Below are 18,402 nucleotides of genomic sequence, written 5' to 3'. Positions count from 1 at the left end.
CCTTCTTCTCCATCTATCCTCACGGCACAAAAAACGTCCAGTGCCCGGAAGAAAGGCAAAAACCACTGTTTCCCTAACGGAAATGGTGAAAACTATGCAGCTTAGGAAAGGAGAGGGGAAATAAACAGGGACCTCTAAACCTGGAGGAGGGCCAAGAACACCCAGAAGGCCACACCTCCAAGCGAGGCACACAGTCACTGAGATCAAGGCCCAATCAGGGTGTACCCCACTGCCTCCCACCCCTAGACTGTGAAGTGCAGAGTGAGAAGCAGCAGCAGCAGCAGCAGTCCCCCGGGAGAGAGGCATGAGAGCGGATGGGGAGTCTACCCAAGCCACAGCGCAGAGGAAGGGCTGAAAGCCAAGGTCAAGCAGACACTGAGTACACCTCATCAGCAAATCAGCCCCCACCCTAAAGAACAAGGTAACACTGCAGGACGCTGAAAGTGTTTGGTGTACAGAGGGTGAGCACAGCAACAATAGGCTTCGGTATCACTGATAGCAATTTGTTTCATTCGAAATGCACTAGGCAATAGAACAAGTAGATAATCAGAAGGGATTGGAAGACCTGGGTGCGCTAGACTAAGTTAGCCTAATCAATGTTTATGGAACATTCCACCCAACCAGAGCAGAATACACGTCTGTTTCCGGGGCACAGGGCATTTTCACCATGGTGGGCCATAAAATGGCACAACCAGGTAGGACTTATCCTGGGAATGCAAACCTTCTTCAACTTTGAAAATCAAAAATAATTTAGTACGTCAACAGACTAAAGAAGAAAAAAAATAATCTCAACATACAGAATTTTCTTTTAAAAATTACTCTTTACAATAGCATACCTCCCCCTCCAAAAAACATACTTAGGTATAAATCTAAGATAATACATGGAGGATCTGAATGTTCACAACATTTAGTGGTATGAAAATCTGATTACAACATAACATTGAATGAAAGCAAGTAAGGTACAAAACAGTATGTATATATGGTCAGAATTTTACAAAATAAAACTCGAACCAAGTATCTTTTTCATAGGGAAAAAAAGGCTAAGAAATATTAAGGCCTTTAAAACAATGTCTCTGGTTTCTTGTTCTTAATAAGGCAATCACAAAGTGTTTTAAAGAAAATAGAACTGAAATGAACACAAACAACTTGTAAAGCTAATTCCTTTGCTGCTACCTGTTACTGTATGATGCACTTCACTAAGTCTCTTTAGGTCAGTTTTCTTGGAACTAGTTCCACATGCTCTTAGAAAACATTAATTTAATAAATTGGTTTCCTCATTGCAGAACTAATTAGAATCCTCAGTATACCAGTGCCATTCTGGATCTTTAACGGGGTATAGTTTGCTATGTTTATGGTTTTGCGGTCTTTTCCAAATGTATTTGAATGTAGTACTTGTGGAGGGGGCTGGTGAGAGAGACAGGACAGGGCTGTTTGGCTGACCTTCCAACGTAGGTTGCAGACATCACATTATTTGGCTTCTAAATACTTCAGTGTGTATCTCCCAAGAATAAGAGACATTCTGCTACTTATCCATGATACCATTATCACATCCAAGAAAGTCCAATTACTTCCCTAATAACTTCTAATATCTAGTCCAAATACAAAATTCCCATTTTATTTAAAAAAAAAAAAGTTTTTATAGGGACTCCCTCTGCCCACTGTTCCCCCTGCTCGTGCTCTCTCTGACAAATAAGTAAAATCTTAAAAAAAATGTTTTTATGGTAAGTTTTTCAAGTTTTTTATGTTATGTATGGTTGTTACTTCCTTGTAATATAAAACCATACCCTGTTTTTTTCTTTTTGACATGGATTTTTTTTCCCTCCAGGAGACCAGTCTCCTTGAACTGCAGAAATCCCATTTTTGTCTGACTCTTTGTCCGTGGTGTTACTCAGCTTGTTCCTCTATCCCATGTATTTCCTGCATATTGACGCTTACACTGGAAGACTCAGAGTCAGGTTAAACACTTGTAGCAAGAGTCGTAGCAAGAACACGATGCTGTGTTGCTCGTACTGCATCATATCAGGAGACTCGCAACAGGCCGCCTCACTGATAACACTGCTGAGCACGAGCATGGCATTCAGGAGGCGACCGCCAAATCTCTCCGTCGCGAAGGTACATCTTTCCCTTTGTTATTAGCGTCTCCACCATGAGACGATACGTTATCAGTGTCCTGTCTTTCAATAACCTTCTAAGTGATGGTTTTTTGTTTAATCCTTGATGGTCTTTGCAGGACTACCAGTTATTTCGTTGGGTTCCTTATTAATTTTTATTTATCTCTTCAAAATTTCTTCATAGGAAAACTGAGTCTTTCTGATGTACAGGTAGGTGAGTTAGGACAAATACAGAGTTTTGTAGCCGCCACAATAATCAAGACACAGAATAGTTATATCGCCTCAAAAAATTCCCTCCCACACTCCCTTTGGGGTCCTAAATGAAGTCTGGTACAAAGTCCAAGCTCAGTAGCTTTACTCCGACCTTACTTGTCCCATAATATTTCCTGTCTCGCCTACTAGTGATTCAACTCCTGTGTGCATAGGAATAAAACCATGAACATTTATTTAGTACAGGCCCTGAGGCCCTACCCCCCAGAATTAGAAAGGCTAAGGCATGCTGCTTGCGATCGTGAAACTAGTAAACCATTGAGTATATGCAATATAATGATTATGAGCATGGCCCTAATTCTCTACTTTTCCTTCCATCCACACCCTCTGCAATGTGACTGTGCAGCTCCTGCCATGAAGAGGTGGACTCTATTTCTGAATCCCATCAGTCTGGGCAGTGACTTGTTTCAGCAACAAAATACAGTGGCTTTGGCGGGGCACCAGCACAAGTCTTACTTACTTCTACTCTCCTGGAACCCTTGGGCTGAGGCCCCGCAGATGAGCCTGGGCCACCCTGCTGGACGAGGTGGGGTGTGCGGCCTCACCTCCACCATCGCCTCAGATAACGGGCAAGTCCATGGGGTGATTCCAGAGCAGCCAGCTCCACGCGACCCACTGCGGACAGGCCACGATCCCGTAAGTTTGGCCAGCTGACTCACAAGCCCAAGAGCAAGAAGGCATGTTTATTGGTTTTAGCCATGTCAGGGTGATTTGTTACACAGCAATAGATGACTTACACACCCCAATTCCTCTTCGCCCAGGGAGTACTGACTTACTCTCCCTCTCTGTTCCCCACACCTGCCCCCGCCCCCTTCCTCATTTTGGGCTTTTATTTCTTGTTCAGACTGCTGCTGTCGTTCTACCTCCATGCACACTGCTGCTGTTTGTGCTCTTTGAAGTCAGAAGTCAGGTTGTCATATGTATGGATTCCTGTCATCTAGCATGATGCCCGGTGCCCCCCACAGGTGCGCAGTCCTTTTTTGTGGAATGACTGTTGCCAGATTCATAAAGCACAGCTCTGATCACATCACTCCTACATGCAGGACTCTACTGGCACTTACAGCACATACCAGGTCCGTTTTCCACCTGGCCTACTCGATTGTAGCTGTAGCCCCGCTCCCCACTCTTCTTCTCTTTAGGCTCCGTTCCGAAGTGAGGGCTGGCTGACCACGTCCTTACTTGCCTGTCTGTGTGATACTGACTTGGCCGCATCTCTGTAAATTCGACGCGTTCTTCAAGGTCTAAGTCCTCTTTGAGAGTCTGGTAGGTCTAGTGAAGGAAGAGCTCATCCCTTCTCCCTGCCTCCAGCACTCAGCCTAAGCCTCTCGTAGCTGAGCACTCTCACCCGAGCACCTGATACTACGGTTACCTGTCTGGTGTGGCATCTAGCAGGCATCTCCTCTATCTGAGACTGTGAACTTTTTGAGGGAGAGTACATCTTTTACCTCTCTGTATTCCCTATGGTACCTAACGCAGACCAAGAAACATAGTAAGACCTTCAGAAATGCTTACTGAATGAATGAATGGATGGTTTCTCGTCACTACTAAAACAATAACAACAGTAGTAAGCCAAACCCACACCAAAGATGGCAAGATAAATACAGTGGTTTTCATGTATCAGTCTGTAAAAGAATCTTCTGGAAGGCCTGTTGAAAATACAAATTCCTAGGCTCTGCTCCCAGAGAGATTGGTTTCGTAGGTCTGGAGTAGAAGCCTAAGTTTGAATTCTTACCAAGCTGTCCATGTGATTTTGGGGAAGGTTTGTGGGCAACACTTCGATATATACAGTGACATACGGCCTGCTTTGTAGATATGAATTCCAAAGTAGACTCCTTTTTTCATGTACCTAAGATTTTTTTTTTTAAGTTTCTTGACTTTAATGCCAAGGCACTGAGGAGCACAGCGGGCCTATAAAAAGAACAACTTTAACAATACATACATAGTCTGGCACCTTATTAGCTTAGGGTGCTGGGAATACGGCATCACACCCCATTCTTTGAAATCACAATCTGCACACATTTTTTCATCTACATATCCTTTTTATAAACTATTTAAAGTTTAATTTGCTACAAATAGTCCTTTTTCAGACCATCTCACCATGTGAGGTATGCTTTAAAATAAGTGAAGGGCGCAAAATTCCTACCTCGGTCCCAGAGGCTGGCTCTTAATGCTCTCTCCAGCTGTTCCTCCTCACTCAGTCCTGCTGTGTATGCATCATAGTTCCTGGGTACATCTTCAGAGTAACCTGGCCTGCCATATGGGTAATCATCCTGATATCTGGAGTAGCCTACAGGCACAAGGAAAAGGTTACAGAACACAGCCACATACTGTTCTTTCCATTCCCTCTATTTGTAAGCAAAGACAATAAAATAATCTATGTCATCATTTTGAGTACAGTAATAATCCTCAAAATAAGAAAATATGACAAATGGAGAAGTCCTCCATGAACGTGGGCAGTGACAGTCTTATCACTGTTGTACCCACAGTGCCCGACGTGGGACTGCACATGCGTGAGTCCTTATGAGCTGAACAGGAAGAAGATACTAATTCAGAAGGTCTGAGAGGGTACTGGAGAGGGGCTGGTATGAGCTATTTTCATCTGGAGTGGATTCTTGCATTTTAGAGCTATACAATACTTGGAGCATTTTCTATGAAGTCAAGGGAATGGTTGAAATGATAGTGGATAAAGCCTTTCTGTCTGCTCCATACCATGAGAGGCAGACTAACAATTATCGCAGATACTGCAGGATTTCTGTGCTGGGTATGATACTTTGGACAGTAATAACTACACTGAGATATACAAGGCGATGTCACTATAATTATAATTTTATGTCAAAGAACACAGTTTCTATTAATAGCACTTTCAAGAAATTGGTTGCTAGATAAAATGAGAGAAGAAACAATCTGCTCATTAAATAATGCTTTAAGTATCAAACTTATATATCCCATTAATGAAGGTCAATTACAGAGCAGAGTTCACTTTTGCAAGGTGTTGCCATCAATCTTTTTAAGTTGGTTGGAGTTTACTGCTTACATCTTTAATTGCCCATTTTTATGTAATTTGTTTCGAAGAGAATTTTTTCCCCCAAAAGATTACCAATCTAATTCTGGTGTAATGAGAGAGAAGTAAGAGTCTGTTTAACTTTATTCCTTCTTTCCTTCCATTATCATACCCTTTGGGGATGAGTTTTCAAATGTTTAATTAATGTGCTTTTTGTTGTTGATCAACATTCCTACCCTTTACTTTGGTCCTGTGTCATAGGTCTCCATATCATCAACAGAGTTTAAATTTCTTATTGCTTTAAGACTAAAGAAAAAAAATACAATCAAGCCAAAAAGAGGAACACTGTAGGGCAGAACCTGGTTAATTAATATTTCATATTCAGAATATTTGATAATTGGTCCTGAGGCTATTTTAAAGTTTACTTTTGTGCTGGTTATAAATAAAATGCAAGATTAAAAGGGAAACAGTTTATTTCCTATAAGAATTTTCAGGCACTCCAAACAAAAGTCTTTATTTTCATATAAACAATGAAATGATAATAAAACACACTGATCTAGTTTCAGCTGATAATCTAATGTAACCATACGAATTTACATGAATATTTATCATGTTCTATGTGTCTTCTGGTTATGTTTTTATAGCAGCTTCTTAATGAGATATAATTGACATACTATATAATCTACCAATTTAAGTTGTACAACTCAATGGCTTTTAGCTTATATTCACAGAGTTCTGCCATCGCCACAACCAATGTTAGAACATTTTCACCACCCCCAAAAAGATACCTGTACCCTTTAGCTATCATCCCCCATCCCTCCCAGCCCTAAGTAACCACTAATCTACTTTCTGTCTCTATAGCTATACCTATTCTGGACAATTACATAAATGAAATCATAGAACATGTGATGTTTTGTGTCTGGCTTATTTCATTTAGCATAACATTTTCAAGGTTCGTCCATGTTGTAGCATGAATCAGTACTTCATTCCTTTTTGTGGACAAATAATATTTCATTGCACGATTATATCACATCAATCAATTGATAGACATTTGGGTTATTTCTACCTTTTGACTCTGTGAATAATGCTGCTATAAACCTTCATCGATAAGTTTTTATATGGACCTATGTTTTCATTTCTCTTGAGTCCATACCCAAGAGTGTGATTCCTGGGTCATACGGAACTTTTTTGTTTAGCCAGTTGGAACTGCCAGAATGTTTTCCGAGTTGTGCCATTTTACATTTCTTTCATAAAGCTACGTCAATAGGTTCAGATTTCTCCATTTACTACCTATCTTTGTAATTATAACTATCCTAGTAGGTGTAAGTGGTATCTCATTATGGTTTGGATGACTAATGATATTGAGCATCTTTTCGTGTGTTTATTGGTCATTTGTACATCTTCTTTGGACAGTGGTCTATCCAGAGCCCTTCCCCATTCTTACTGATTATTACAACACTCTTCTTTCTTGGTAATATTTTACAATTTCTTTGAAAATCACAAAGTGAATGATTAAACATTAAATAAAATTGTTCAGGATTTGGGGCACTGATTCTGACAAGCCTTGCTCCTAAAGTAGTAAAAAGTTAGTGGGAATTTACTAAATACCTCCAATAACCCAACTTCCACATTCTCTCTCCTGCTTCCCATATCAGAATATTAACATCATGGTATTTAAAACAGGGGAAGGATAGAAGCAAATTTCCCAAATCCTCACAATAGTGTAGGGCTGATGTTGGATCTGGATTCAAATTTAAAAATCGACAACCTTCCTCAAATTGGTCTCTACTCAACCGACCCATGAAAAAAAAATTAGCTCCCACTGCTATGCTGGGGAACACCCACGAGCAAGTTTCATATCCTGACAGTACAGAAGACTGTGGCACTGCTACGAATATTGCTTTCTAGATTTCCCAACAAAACAACAACAAAAAAACCCCCTTCATATAAGGGCAAATGGTTAAAATACAATCAATATGTCTACTTCACAAAGAACAAAAGAAAGGGGCAACCATTCCAAAACATAATAGAATACTTATGGATAAGTCGCTGAATACCATGGTATGCTTCAACAATCCCTGAACAGAGAGACTGCCCAATTCCCTAAGAGTGCCAATTATCTTATTGCTACACAAAAAAGCATATTGGGCACTTTCCCTTATGACTCATTACCACTTTCAAACCCCTGTGGAAAGTCATTTTGTTATAGAAGGTCTAAGCAGCACTTCTACCTGTCTATCCTCGGAAATTCAAAACCCAAAACAACCCCAAAGCTCTGAATGCCTATCCATGCAGATATCAGAAATACTGCATAAATCTATAGAGTTTCAATTGCCAGGTAAATTTGCTACAATTTGAGGAAATATTTTCCTGACATAGAAAAACATTTTTTTTCACGTTATTTCTTATTTTAAAAACAACCCACCATGGCCTTAATGAAATAATGTCTACAACTTTAAACATCTGAATATTATAAAATCTAATTTGGTACTTGTCAGACAAAACATGGGGGAAAAAAGGGAAAGCTTCAGTGTGTTAAGTCAAAAAGACTAGTGTGGTTAAAGGTTCTATATCATCAGTCATAAATCATCAAGAAGACTAAAACTCCTATCAATATCTATTATAATGAGAGCAGGTCTCCTAGGACAAAAAACTTTCCTCAGCTGTTCCGCTGGCCCAATCAGATATTTTAAATCTTCATAATAAACATGGCTGGAAAAACCCAACAATCAAACACTTAAGACAAATAAGTTTAAATTATATCCTGCGATGAATCGCAGTTTAATATTCTTTTGTAGCTCTATACTTTGGCTCTGTAGTAAAAGAAATTCTGGTTATCATTATTCTATTAACTACTCCATCTGTTCTTTATACACATACCAGGATTTCATGGCAAAAGAGATCAAGAAACACCACCAAGATTAGAAAAATTGGTAACAGCTTTTTAAACATTCATGAGGTTCTTTGACCTATAAAGACTCTACTAGCTAAGGATGGCCATACTAAGAATAAATCATTACTTGTAAGATACACATGCTCTCATACAAGTTCCCTAGATGACCATTAGCATGGCCACCTGGCCTTATGCAGCTCTGCTTTTGAAGAAATCCAGTCACTTCAGAGGAAGGAATATAAATATGCTAATCTTACAGGGGATAAGAGAGAAAGGTAAAAGGGACTTTTATTTTTGCCTTTAATTCTGTGGTCTGTGTCTGCTAGACTTATGCCCACATGTGAAGGAGGAAAGGATGTTTTTCCCTTTTTACTTTTTTTTTTAAATAAATGCAAAAAAAAAAAAAAAAGGAAAGAAAAGACAATATGGGGAACTGCCCTATTTCGTAAGGATAAATCAAGAGAATGGCCATCTCCTATCTCTGTAATACAGACAAAACAGAGGCTAGGAATCAGTGAGTTGCATTTTCGGTCCTGGTTTTATCACTATTTGTATGACGTTAGCCAAATGACTTAACATTTCTAGATTGAGCTTCCCAGCTGTCACACAGGACATTAGCACTAGGGAATCTGTGACAGTTTACGGCATGCCTGTCCACAGGTATGTTCTTATTCTCTTTGTCCAGAGGAACATCCCTGTTACTTTCGGGGATTTAATAAATCAACCAGACGAAAAGCCCTTTATCCTCAACCAACTTCCAGGTGTCAGGGGCCATGTTCCCTGTGAAGTAGAGAGAATCAAGTCAATAAGAAGTGAGAAATCACAATGGGAGAGAGAACCGATTTGGTCTTCTGTCCAACCCACCTCTTCCTAGTCCCGTGGGCCAAAATAGCTCTTATACTTAAGTCAGTGTAAACTGGTCTCCAGGACCGACAACCAATAGGAATAGACGCTCTTCCAAATGAGTGTATTTATCAGCTTAGTCAATAACTAATCATCACCCTTTAGGTGAGCTGGCATTGTCCAACAACTGTTCCTCTCCTGCACCAAGACCACAATTCTAGTGTTTTAATCATTCAAATTAGCAGAGGCAAAAGCCTCAGAAGTGAAGCTTTTCTTGGGGCATCAACAGTATTCCCTTCTGGGGCCCCCAAGCCTAGGTAAACCCCATCATCTAGGCCTATGATTTTTTTTTCTTGATCTCATTAAAATCACCTGGGAAGCTTAAAAAAAAAAAAGTCCAAGTCCCTGTCTCCATCTTCATTCTGATTTAACTGGTCTAGGATGAATTCAAGACATGGATATATTTAAAAAACAAACACGCACAAAAAACCTCCTTAGGTGATTCATATATACGGCCAGGATTGATAATCACAATCCAAGCCTTTATAACCACATCACAAACAGCTTGAATGTAACCCCATTAGGATCACTCCACTGACTAAATCCTTCAGTGGCACTCCAGCACATTCTGGATAATCTCAAACAGGCCCTTGAATAAAAGACTGAAAAGCCCTTTCCTCCCCATCACTTTCCTTAACTTCCACTTACTCATTCAAGACCCTGCGCCCCACTTCCTCTGAATAACTTCCACTAACTGCAGCCCCACTCCTCCCTCTCAGGCTGAGCACTGGAAGCATCACACTCCTGCACAACTGGACCTCTACCTCTGCCAGCAAGGAGTGACCAGGACTGAACTAGCCCTTTCACCACAATCAGGCAGAAAACTGGAGAACATGTATGAAACGAATGTTTTCAGACATTGTGTAGCAGGCAATACAAGATTTTGAACCTTGAGAGAAGGGAAAAGGTGCCTGGAGGTACTTTCTAGACTGTGGTATAGGGACAGGGGACACGAGCAGGTGCAACAGACTCCTTGAGCGGAGCTGATATTTGCAGGGCAGAGAATAGCAAAGGAGAAAACTAACTGCGTGGGTTGCCTGGAGTTTTTGTTGAATTATTAAGCCACACATGTGTGTGTGAAATGCCACGGGACCAGGCAAAGAATGACGAAGAGCTGAATAATTCCGGGAGCTCGGGTGGGGCTGGGAGACCTTCGCTTTCCAACCAACCAGAACAGAGTCCTTGCTGACCAAAGACCATTCAAGAGAAATCCCAGAAAAGTGACACCTCATAGCAGCACAGAATTAACCTTAGAATAAAAGTTACTTTAGACCCACCTTAAAGGCCTTAAAAACAAATGCCAGAGGGATCAAGGCGTTCTCCAATTAACAACTATAAAAGACACTCAGACTTCCATAGCCTATGGCTTCTCTAACTGGCCCTGGGAGCTGTAGGGCAGCCTCCCCACCATGGAATCTAAGGGCCTTTGTCTAAAACAAGGCAGATGCTTGGACAGGAAGTCCCTTCTGCGTATTTGCAAAGACATCTAGAAAAAATATATTCTTTTAAGTCACCTGGTATTAACTACTAGAGGAATGCCCATCTTAGCCTCTGAGGTTAGACACAATTCTTCCTGAATGTGTAGGTGGGGTGGAATGCAGAAAATCGTAGATCAAAAACTGACTTCTAACACTCAGCAGGCAGTCTGGACTTGCAGAATGAGAACCAAGAGACCCAGGTCTAATCCGAATCTTACCCTGAGAGACCCCATATCAACCACACAGTATTTTCAAGCCAGAGTTACCTCCTTCCTTGGCCTGCTCTACCAGGTCACCAAATAAGCTCCCTGGGCTCTGGCTCCATCTAGCTTTCAGGCACGTTAGCGGCACAAGTACATACGTGCAGACGACTCTCCGACAGCGTGAGCTGGTATTACCCAGAAGCGGATTGATGGTGGCAAACACCATGATTTTTGAAGATAAAATGTATTAAATGAAATAAAGTGCTTACCTGAACTGTTAAAGGGGTACTGCTGTCCAGGATAATGCATATTGGAGGAAGAAATGCCTAAATGAAGGAAACGTATTTTAATTGTAGCCTTAAGGACTCCCCCACCCCAGCTTTATTGAGGTCTGACTGACAAAAAGTCGCATGTATTCTGGTTGTGTAACATGAATTCTTAAAAGGTAGATCACACAATGATTTGATATACACAAACATATGAAATGATTATGACAATCAAGTTAATTAATACACCTATTGCCTCACATAGTTACCATATTGTGCATGTGCAAATATAAGATCTACTCCCAGTAAATTTCAAGTATACAAGACCGTATTATTAACTGTGGTCACCATACTATACATTAGACCCCCGTAATTTATTCATCTTATAACTAGAAGTTTGTACCCTTTGCCAACATCTCCCCATTTCTGCCATGTCCCCGGCCCCTGGCAACCACTGTTGGACTCTCTCTGATTCTGAGTTCACCTTTTTTAGATTCCGCATATAAGTGAGATCATATAGTATTGGTTTTTCTCTGTCTGATTTATTTCACTTAGCATGATGTCTTCCCGGTTCATCCATTTTGTCACAAACAACAGAATTTCTTTCAATTTATAGCTGAATAAATCCATTACACACACACACTCTCTCTGTCTCTCTCCACATCTTCTTTATCCATTTATCTGATGGACGTTCACCCTCTCTTGGCTACTGTGAATAATGCTGTAATGAACACAGGAGTGTGAATATTTCTTTGAGACACTGATTTCACTTCCCTTTGGATATATACTCAGAAGTGGGATTGCTGTATCATAAGGTAGCTCTAATTTTGAGGAACCTCCATACTGTGTCCCACAATGGCTGTACCAATTCACATTCTCGCCAAAAGTACACAAGGGTTTCCTTTTCTCCAAATCCTCACCAATGCTTGTTATCTCCTGTCTTTCTGATAGCAGCCATCCCAATGCTTCCCTACTTCAATCTGTATTACAAAGCCACAGTAATCAAAACAGCTTGGTACTGGCATAAAAACAGACACATCAACCAATGGAACAAAAGAGCCATAAGTAACTGATGATCCTTCCAAACAATTAGGAGGTTCCTTATAACAAAGCCAAGGTCATTTCACATGATTTCTAAACAACTGTTAAAATAAACTCCCTTTTGTTTGGGGCTAGCCCTTTAGGGAACAGAATGTGGGGAACCTTGAAACTGTTCAATTCTTTCTGCAGTTCCTGAGAGATTCCTGTTGACCTAAAAGGGTCTTTGCCTTGCAAGGTACTGAGCTTGGGCTTTGGGGACCCTGTCCCAGTAGAGATGCTCTGGCTATTCAGAGGACTTGCCCCCAGAAAGACTGTTAGGGGAGCCATGGCTCTTACTCTTCTCCCTCCGTCCCTAGAAGGGCAGTAGGACAGTCAGTTCAGCCCTGCTGAAGGAAGGGAGCAAGGGTGCGAGCAAGAGGCAAACCCTCAGTCGAGGCTGCTTTTCTCCAGGAGCTGTGGAACAGCAGCTTCACACCCCTGGCTCTTTTCCACAGGGTTCCTGTGTCGCCTCAATTCTCAGGTCACTCTAGAACCTTCTCCAGCTTCCCCGGGGAGGGGGGGAGGCAGAGAGATTGCAGGCTATGTGTAAATAGCACTGAGTGTTTGTTTCAACTTTTCATGTCTAATTTTCTATTGGATTACTTTAAAAACAACACGATGTAAAAAGTCAGTCTCCACAGAAGATAGGCAAGGTTTTAAGAAGGAAAGCTAAGAGTGTAAACGGTATAATTGTGGGGAAAATCCTCTTTAAAATCAAAATATTTCCCTAAATTCCGTAAACCGTCTGCAGAAAGCTTTACAAACCACTTCAACTTCAGACACACATAGAAAATGAAAGAAAACATTAAACTCCCAAGAATCATTTCTTTCCCTTTATTCGTACTGAGAGCATTTGGGCAACAAATCTCATTACTAGATTTCCATAATTAAGTTGTATCAAAAATATAATGGAACTGGACATTTTCAATAAATGCAGTTCCCGCTGCCTCCTCCAAGCACACTCGTTGAAAACACAGTAATAAGCAAATGTAGGAAAATGGGAATGTGTTTAGATGCAACACAGCCTGTAAAAATCATCTGAAAGTGAACACAGCCTGCTAATAAAGATGGCAGCACAGTGCCTGGAAAGCTTTCTAATATCATGAATATTATATGGTTCTCAAGAATACCAGTCATCGGCACAAACTGTGAAAACAAATTATTTATGGTTCAAGGAAAGGTAAAATAGTCTCAGAAGATTTCCCATGAATAAAAGATGAAATATTGGAACTCACAGGGTCTATAAAACAAGTGTTTGCAAAATAGTTTTCCTATAAGTCAAAGCCAGTATAGCATTTTAAATTAAGAGGGCTAAAAAATTCATATATTTCTAAATAAAATAAAGTATTTTCATTGAGCATCAATTTGACAGGGAAAAAAGCCAAACAGAACAAAACAACCAACAACAAAACTTTTACAGGCAGGAGCCATGCTTCAAGCCATAGCAGACTCGGTGTGGTCAATGCACAGTATGATCTTGCCCGCCCAGAACCTAAGTCATTCTGACTTCTTTCACATACAGGCCTAGCACTTCAGTACAGATTTGCTTTCCTTTTCTAACTCTGCCTTGCACATATATTAATTCGTGGACTACTGCAGAAGAACGCATTATTTTAAACCGACTTTAGTTCTCTGCATTTTCAAGAAAATCGCAGCTTTCTGTGAGCACCGTTAATGCTCACAGAAGGCAAACATCCTGCTATTTGTCTCCTAAGAACGCTTCAGGTTTACAATTTGAGTTTGCCGCCTTTTCTTTGGAGCAGCGTAAGGAACTGCACCAGCTCCTTTGCCTCTTGGTTTAAAAAGTGCCTATTAGGGAATTCCTAAGCTGAACCACAGGGAAACCTGGGGTTCCCTTTGTTTCTGTCAAAATTAAAATGAACTTTTAACTTGTTGTCAGGCCAAAGGTGTTTTGTTCTGTACCTGCACATTTTTCCATGATTTTCTTCAGAGGCCCGTGAGTGTACATCAGTCCAACAAGAATCCCGGCCAGATGCCCGGCGAAGGAAGTCCTAGGAGAGAAGGAGACCCTTTGTGAGTATTCGTTCTGCTGAGCAGATACATTCCATCTTCTCATTAGTCCGGGGCATGTCAATTTGTCACAGTCTGCAGGCTTTGTTCCCATCATGTTCTTTACGCTGGGCAGCATTTAACTCTGTCCAAAGAACATTTCCTACCTTAAAAAAAAAAAGGTACAATGAATAACCACCACGTGTTTAAGATGCAGTTTCCCTCCTTGACCAGGAGAAGCAGGCTGGCCCCTTCAGAGCAGTGGAAGTGTTTTGTCAAGACAACCCATTCTGTTTCTTCCAGCTTTTCTCTGTGGCTCTTATCCCAAAACGTAAATGAAACCAGTTTTCTCTGAATTACATCTTGAACGATCCAGCCACCATGAGGCCCACTGGCTGTCCGTGTAGCAGAGCAGACTGCTGCACTTCTGTTCACCACTGGAGAGTGAGGCAAAGAGCAGGAGAACCCAGCAGAGGAGAGAGACTGGGATGTCCACACCTGTTCCCCTAAAGTTGTCTTCATATGTACCTTTCGGTCACTCAGCAAAAAGAGAACTGTAAACTTCTAGCCTGAAAGATGAATTAGGGCATTAAACTGGCTGTATTCCTCTTAAAGTAGCACCTAAGCTTGGCAATTCAAGCTTATAAATTCAAGGCAAGCCCCAGCTAAGCCTTTGTTGAATGAGTAAAAGAATAAATGAAAGAAAATCACCTCGCCGTCTCCCTGCCCCCAACTCCTGCTCTTAGTGCATCCCGCACTCTGCCGTCAGCTGTTCCAGAACAGTGGGGATGTCATGTCACCGCCAGCTGGGGACACTCAGTGACCCATCTGCTTACGGTGCAGGCCTCTGGGCACCTGGCCTTGCTCATACCTTCCCTCCACCCTCATGGCCCACTAAGCCCATCTCCTCGCCCCACTGCCAGACCCCCACGTGCTCACAGGGGACCACAACGCTGAGCTGAATGGCAGGCACCCCTGTCACAAAGATCATGTCCTTCTTTCCTTCCACCTTCCCCCAGTCATTGGTTCTGCATTTCCTATAGCCTGTATTCAGCCTGCTGGGTCATGATGCGTTTATACGCTGGCATGTCTGTCTCTCTCTAACAAATTCCCTGAGGGCAGCAATGATGTCTTCTACTCATCTGTTATGCTACATTAGATGCTAAAAGCAAAAACAAAGAAAGGTCAAGTGCGTGAATATTTCCACAGCTTGGGGAAATGACCCTCACTCCGGAAGTGGGGGCAACTGAAAGTTATTACGGAGCTGATGTAAACTCCAAGAATACAGTGAATTCTGCGGTTTTCACATATGTGTTATACACTCCTCAGGCTGTGCCTGGCACGGGTCAGACACTCGAGTGTGGGTTAAATGAATGATCCAAGTTTCCCAGGACCAGAAGGTAAGTTAAACCCATTACATCTTCAACTTAGAGCACCACGGAGCCACGGCAGTGACAGAGCTTGGGGGCTGATGCTCAGTCCCCGCACCCCCCCAGAAGACATAGAATCAGAGCCAACACACTTCCCTTCCCCCTGCAGCAAAGGCCCTGGAGAAGCACAAGCAAGACAGCCACGAGTCATTCCCCCTGTCTTAGAGCTAGCAAAAAGACCTGTTGGATCCCAGGAAAAGAACAGACAATGGAACACTTCGGAGAAAAGACTAGAGGCAACCTTCTAGAGACGGGAAGGCACTGCTGTTCGTTCCATCAGCCAATTCAATCCCACCGTTGCCCAAACAAGCTCCTGCAAACGTCCACACACACGGCAAGTGACGGCGCGTGGGCTTACACGCATATGCACATACATGCTTCACACACACGGTCATTCCTTCAAGAGAGCCATCACTTTCATCACATATATTTACCTCAAAGTATGTGTAACCTGATAATAAAAACATGGGATCAGATGCCCGGGTTCCCATTTTTCAGGGAAGAATAGCATGAACTGTGCTTTTCTTTAGCCTTTCAAAAAAAATAAAATTGTGCTTATTTTATTCTATTTTTAGGCTACGTAAAACTTTTCAAATAGTTCTAGGAATGGCAAAGAAAGTGGTAGTTTGAGGAATACAAAGAAAAAGCCAGAATCAAATTTTTAAAAATATTAACCTCGATTAAACTGAAACGAATAAAACAGCATCAACATTTTTAAACTTTTTAAACCAGTCTTTTCTGGTGAATCATATAGATGTAAAATAACATGGGAGAAAATTTCAATTTAAAACCCCAACCTATTAAACAATCAATCCTGAGCCTCATTTACAATTTAGAGCACAATACAGTGAAATGAATTTCTTATCTCTCTAAATGAGCCTGCAGAAGTTTGAGTTAGAATCTAATTGTCCTAATATAATTGCAAATAACTATGGATGGAAAGCTGGCCGACCAGAGACCAGACTACATTATCACAAAAGTCCCATCTCAAAACCCTAGCCATCCTTATCCCTACATTTAAGCTTTATATGGGTGTTTTTCTTTTAAAAGAAGAAGAAATTATGATCTGATCAATCCAAACTGGGAATTTCTCAACATTACACACAAAAAAAGGGAGATGCGACCAACGAAGAAGGAAATCTGGGCCCATTTGAAGAGGCATATTAACTTTCTCTGTGCCTTTGGTAAGCATTTGACAGACTACCTCCTGGGCCCTCTAAGAGACACCTGTGCCCTCAGAGGGGAAATGGAACTGAAGACTGTCTCCTTCCCAACAGGACAGGGAGCCCCCATCCCAGCATTAGGGCCCTTCATCCTTGCCCCTGGGGGTGCTGCGAGCGACAAGGAGGCCCCCCTGCCTGGGCATTGGAGGAAGACCGTTAACAGCTTCAGAAGCAGATGATGTTATTATGATCATCACTATACACATAAAAAAGGGGTTCTGATGTTTGTGCTGTCCGAGGAGGCCCGTGGTTGAGTTATAACCTAATTGTTTGTGCCGTCCGGGATGGCCCGCTGCTGTCCTCCAAGTGTGCGCTGCTCTGAGTTACACCTGCAGGCTGATCCCCTGCGGCCGGCTCTCAGGAACACAGCTTCCCCTGGACCTGACTAGGCTGGGACTGAGGATTTGGTGATGGCCTGCCACCCTCCATCCTACTTCAAAGTAATCCTCCGGGACAGCACCACCATATTCAACCCTATACCATGGCCTTACCCGTGCGGTGAACGGCCGGACACTAGCACTCAACAAGTAACTACTGAAGGAGTGAGAAGTGGAATTAAAATTACATATAAAATGCACATTTCTAGCATACATTACAATTGTATTATAAAAACACAAGTTATACATGGTCACCAATTAATAGTTGTTTTAGTATCAAATCTCACTGGGAGAGAGAGTGATTAAACACAACACCCTCCCCATCCCGCATACTTGGACAATGTGTTACAGAAAACATGCTCTCCATTAACAAAACAACAGCACTAAACCTATTATTATATCCCAAAATTGGTCACTTAGAAGCTTTATTTCTTCTGATAGCTCAATAGAGACTCCCTTCAGAAATGCTAAGAGCTATAATCAAACTCTGACTGTGACTGGTAAGATACAGTCACAGGGGCCAGACACATCGCGGCCGTGTACAGTCACACAGGTTGTGCACTGCATGGATGGACTACAAGGACAAGAAATATAATTTGTCTGGGGTCTCAACAGTGCCACAAAGATCTGATATTCAAATTCAGATCATTGTTTCTCAACTTCAGGGCAAGTAACAACGTAATTTCACTTCGATAGGGGACAATATCTTGATCCAGGAGTTCTTTTTTTTTTTTTAAAGATTTTATTTATTTATTTGACAGAGAGACAGCCAGTGAGAGAGGGAACACAAGCAGGGGGAGTGGGAGCAGAAGAAGCAGGCTCCCAGCAGAGGAGCCTGATGTGGGGCTCGATCCCAGAACGCCAGGATCACGCCCTGAGCTGAAGGCAGACACTTAACGACTGTGCCACCCAGGCGCCCCTGATCCAGGAGTTCTTAAACTTGCTCAGGTTCTAAGCCCCTTTAAATGTCTGATGAAAGCCACGAATCCTGTCTGCAGAAAAATTACACATACACAAAATATGTCACCTATCATTTTAAGACGTTCATGGATGGCTTGAATTCCAGACCCTTGCCTGAAGTGAAAATCATTCATCACCAACAGGGGAATTCCAAACCTCAGTGCCAAGTCTAAGTAGTTATACACTCAGTTGGAAAA

The 18,402-nt window shown here is 41.8% G+C and overlaps 1 protein-coding gene across 8 annotated transcripts in view; it reads right to left on the bottom strand.

Annotated features, from left to right (window-relative positions):
* Positions 1-18,402, bottom strand: part of RHBDD1 (rhomboid domain containing 1) — a 126,385-nt gene that overhangs the window by 53,156 nt on the left and 54,827 nt on the right. For all 8 annotated transcript variants that reach the window (XR_015725431.1, XR_015725432.1, XR_006775791.2 and 5 more), the window contains exons 4-6: positions 14,129-14,217; positions 11,129-11,185; positions 4,525-4,668 (exon numbers count right to left, since the gene is read on the bottom strand). Coding sequence is in view for 5 of the 8 variants with exons in the window: in XM_045775293.2 (XP_045631249.1) it covers positions 4,525-4,668; positions 11,129-11,185; positions 14,129-14,217 (290 nt within the window). In the remaining 3 variants the exon portion in view is untranslated. The remainder of the gene's footprint in view (positions 1-4,524; positions 4,669-11,128; positions 11,186-14,128; positions 14,218-18,402) is intronic.

The sequence above is a fragment of the Ursus americanus genome, chromosome 1 (genome assembly GCF_024610735.1).
Source record: "Ursus americanus isolate L20-20 chromosome 1, mUrsAme1.1.p, whole genome shotgun sequence".
NCBI classification, from domain to species: domain Eukaryota; kingdom Metazoa; phylum Chordata; class Mammalia; order Carnivora; family Ursidae; genus Ursus; species Ursus americanus.
This window is presented reverse-complemented; position numbering and strand designations above follow the sequence as displayed.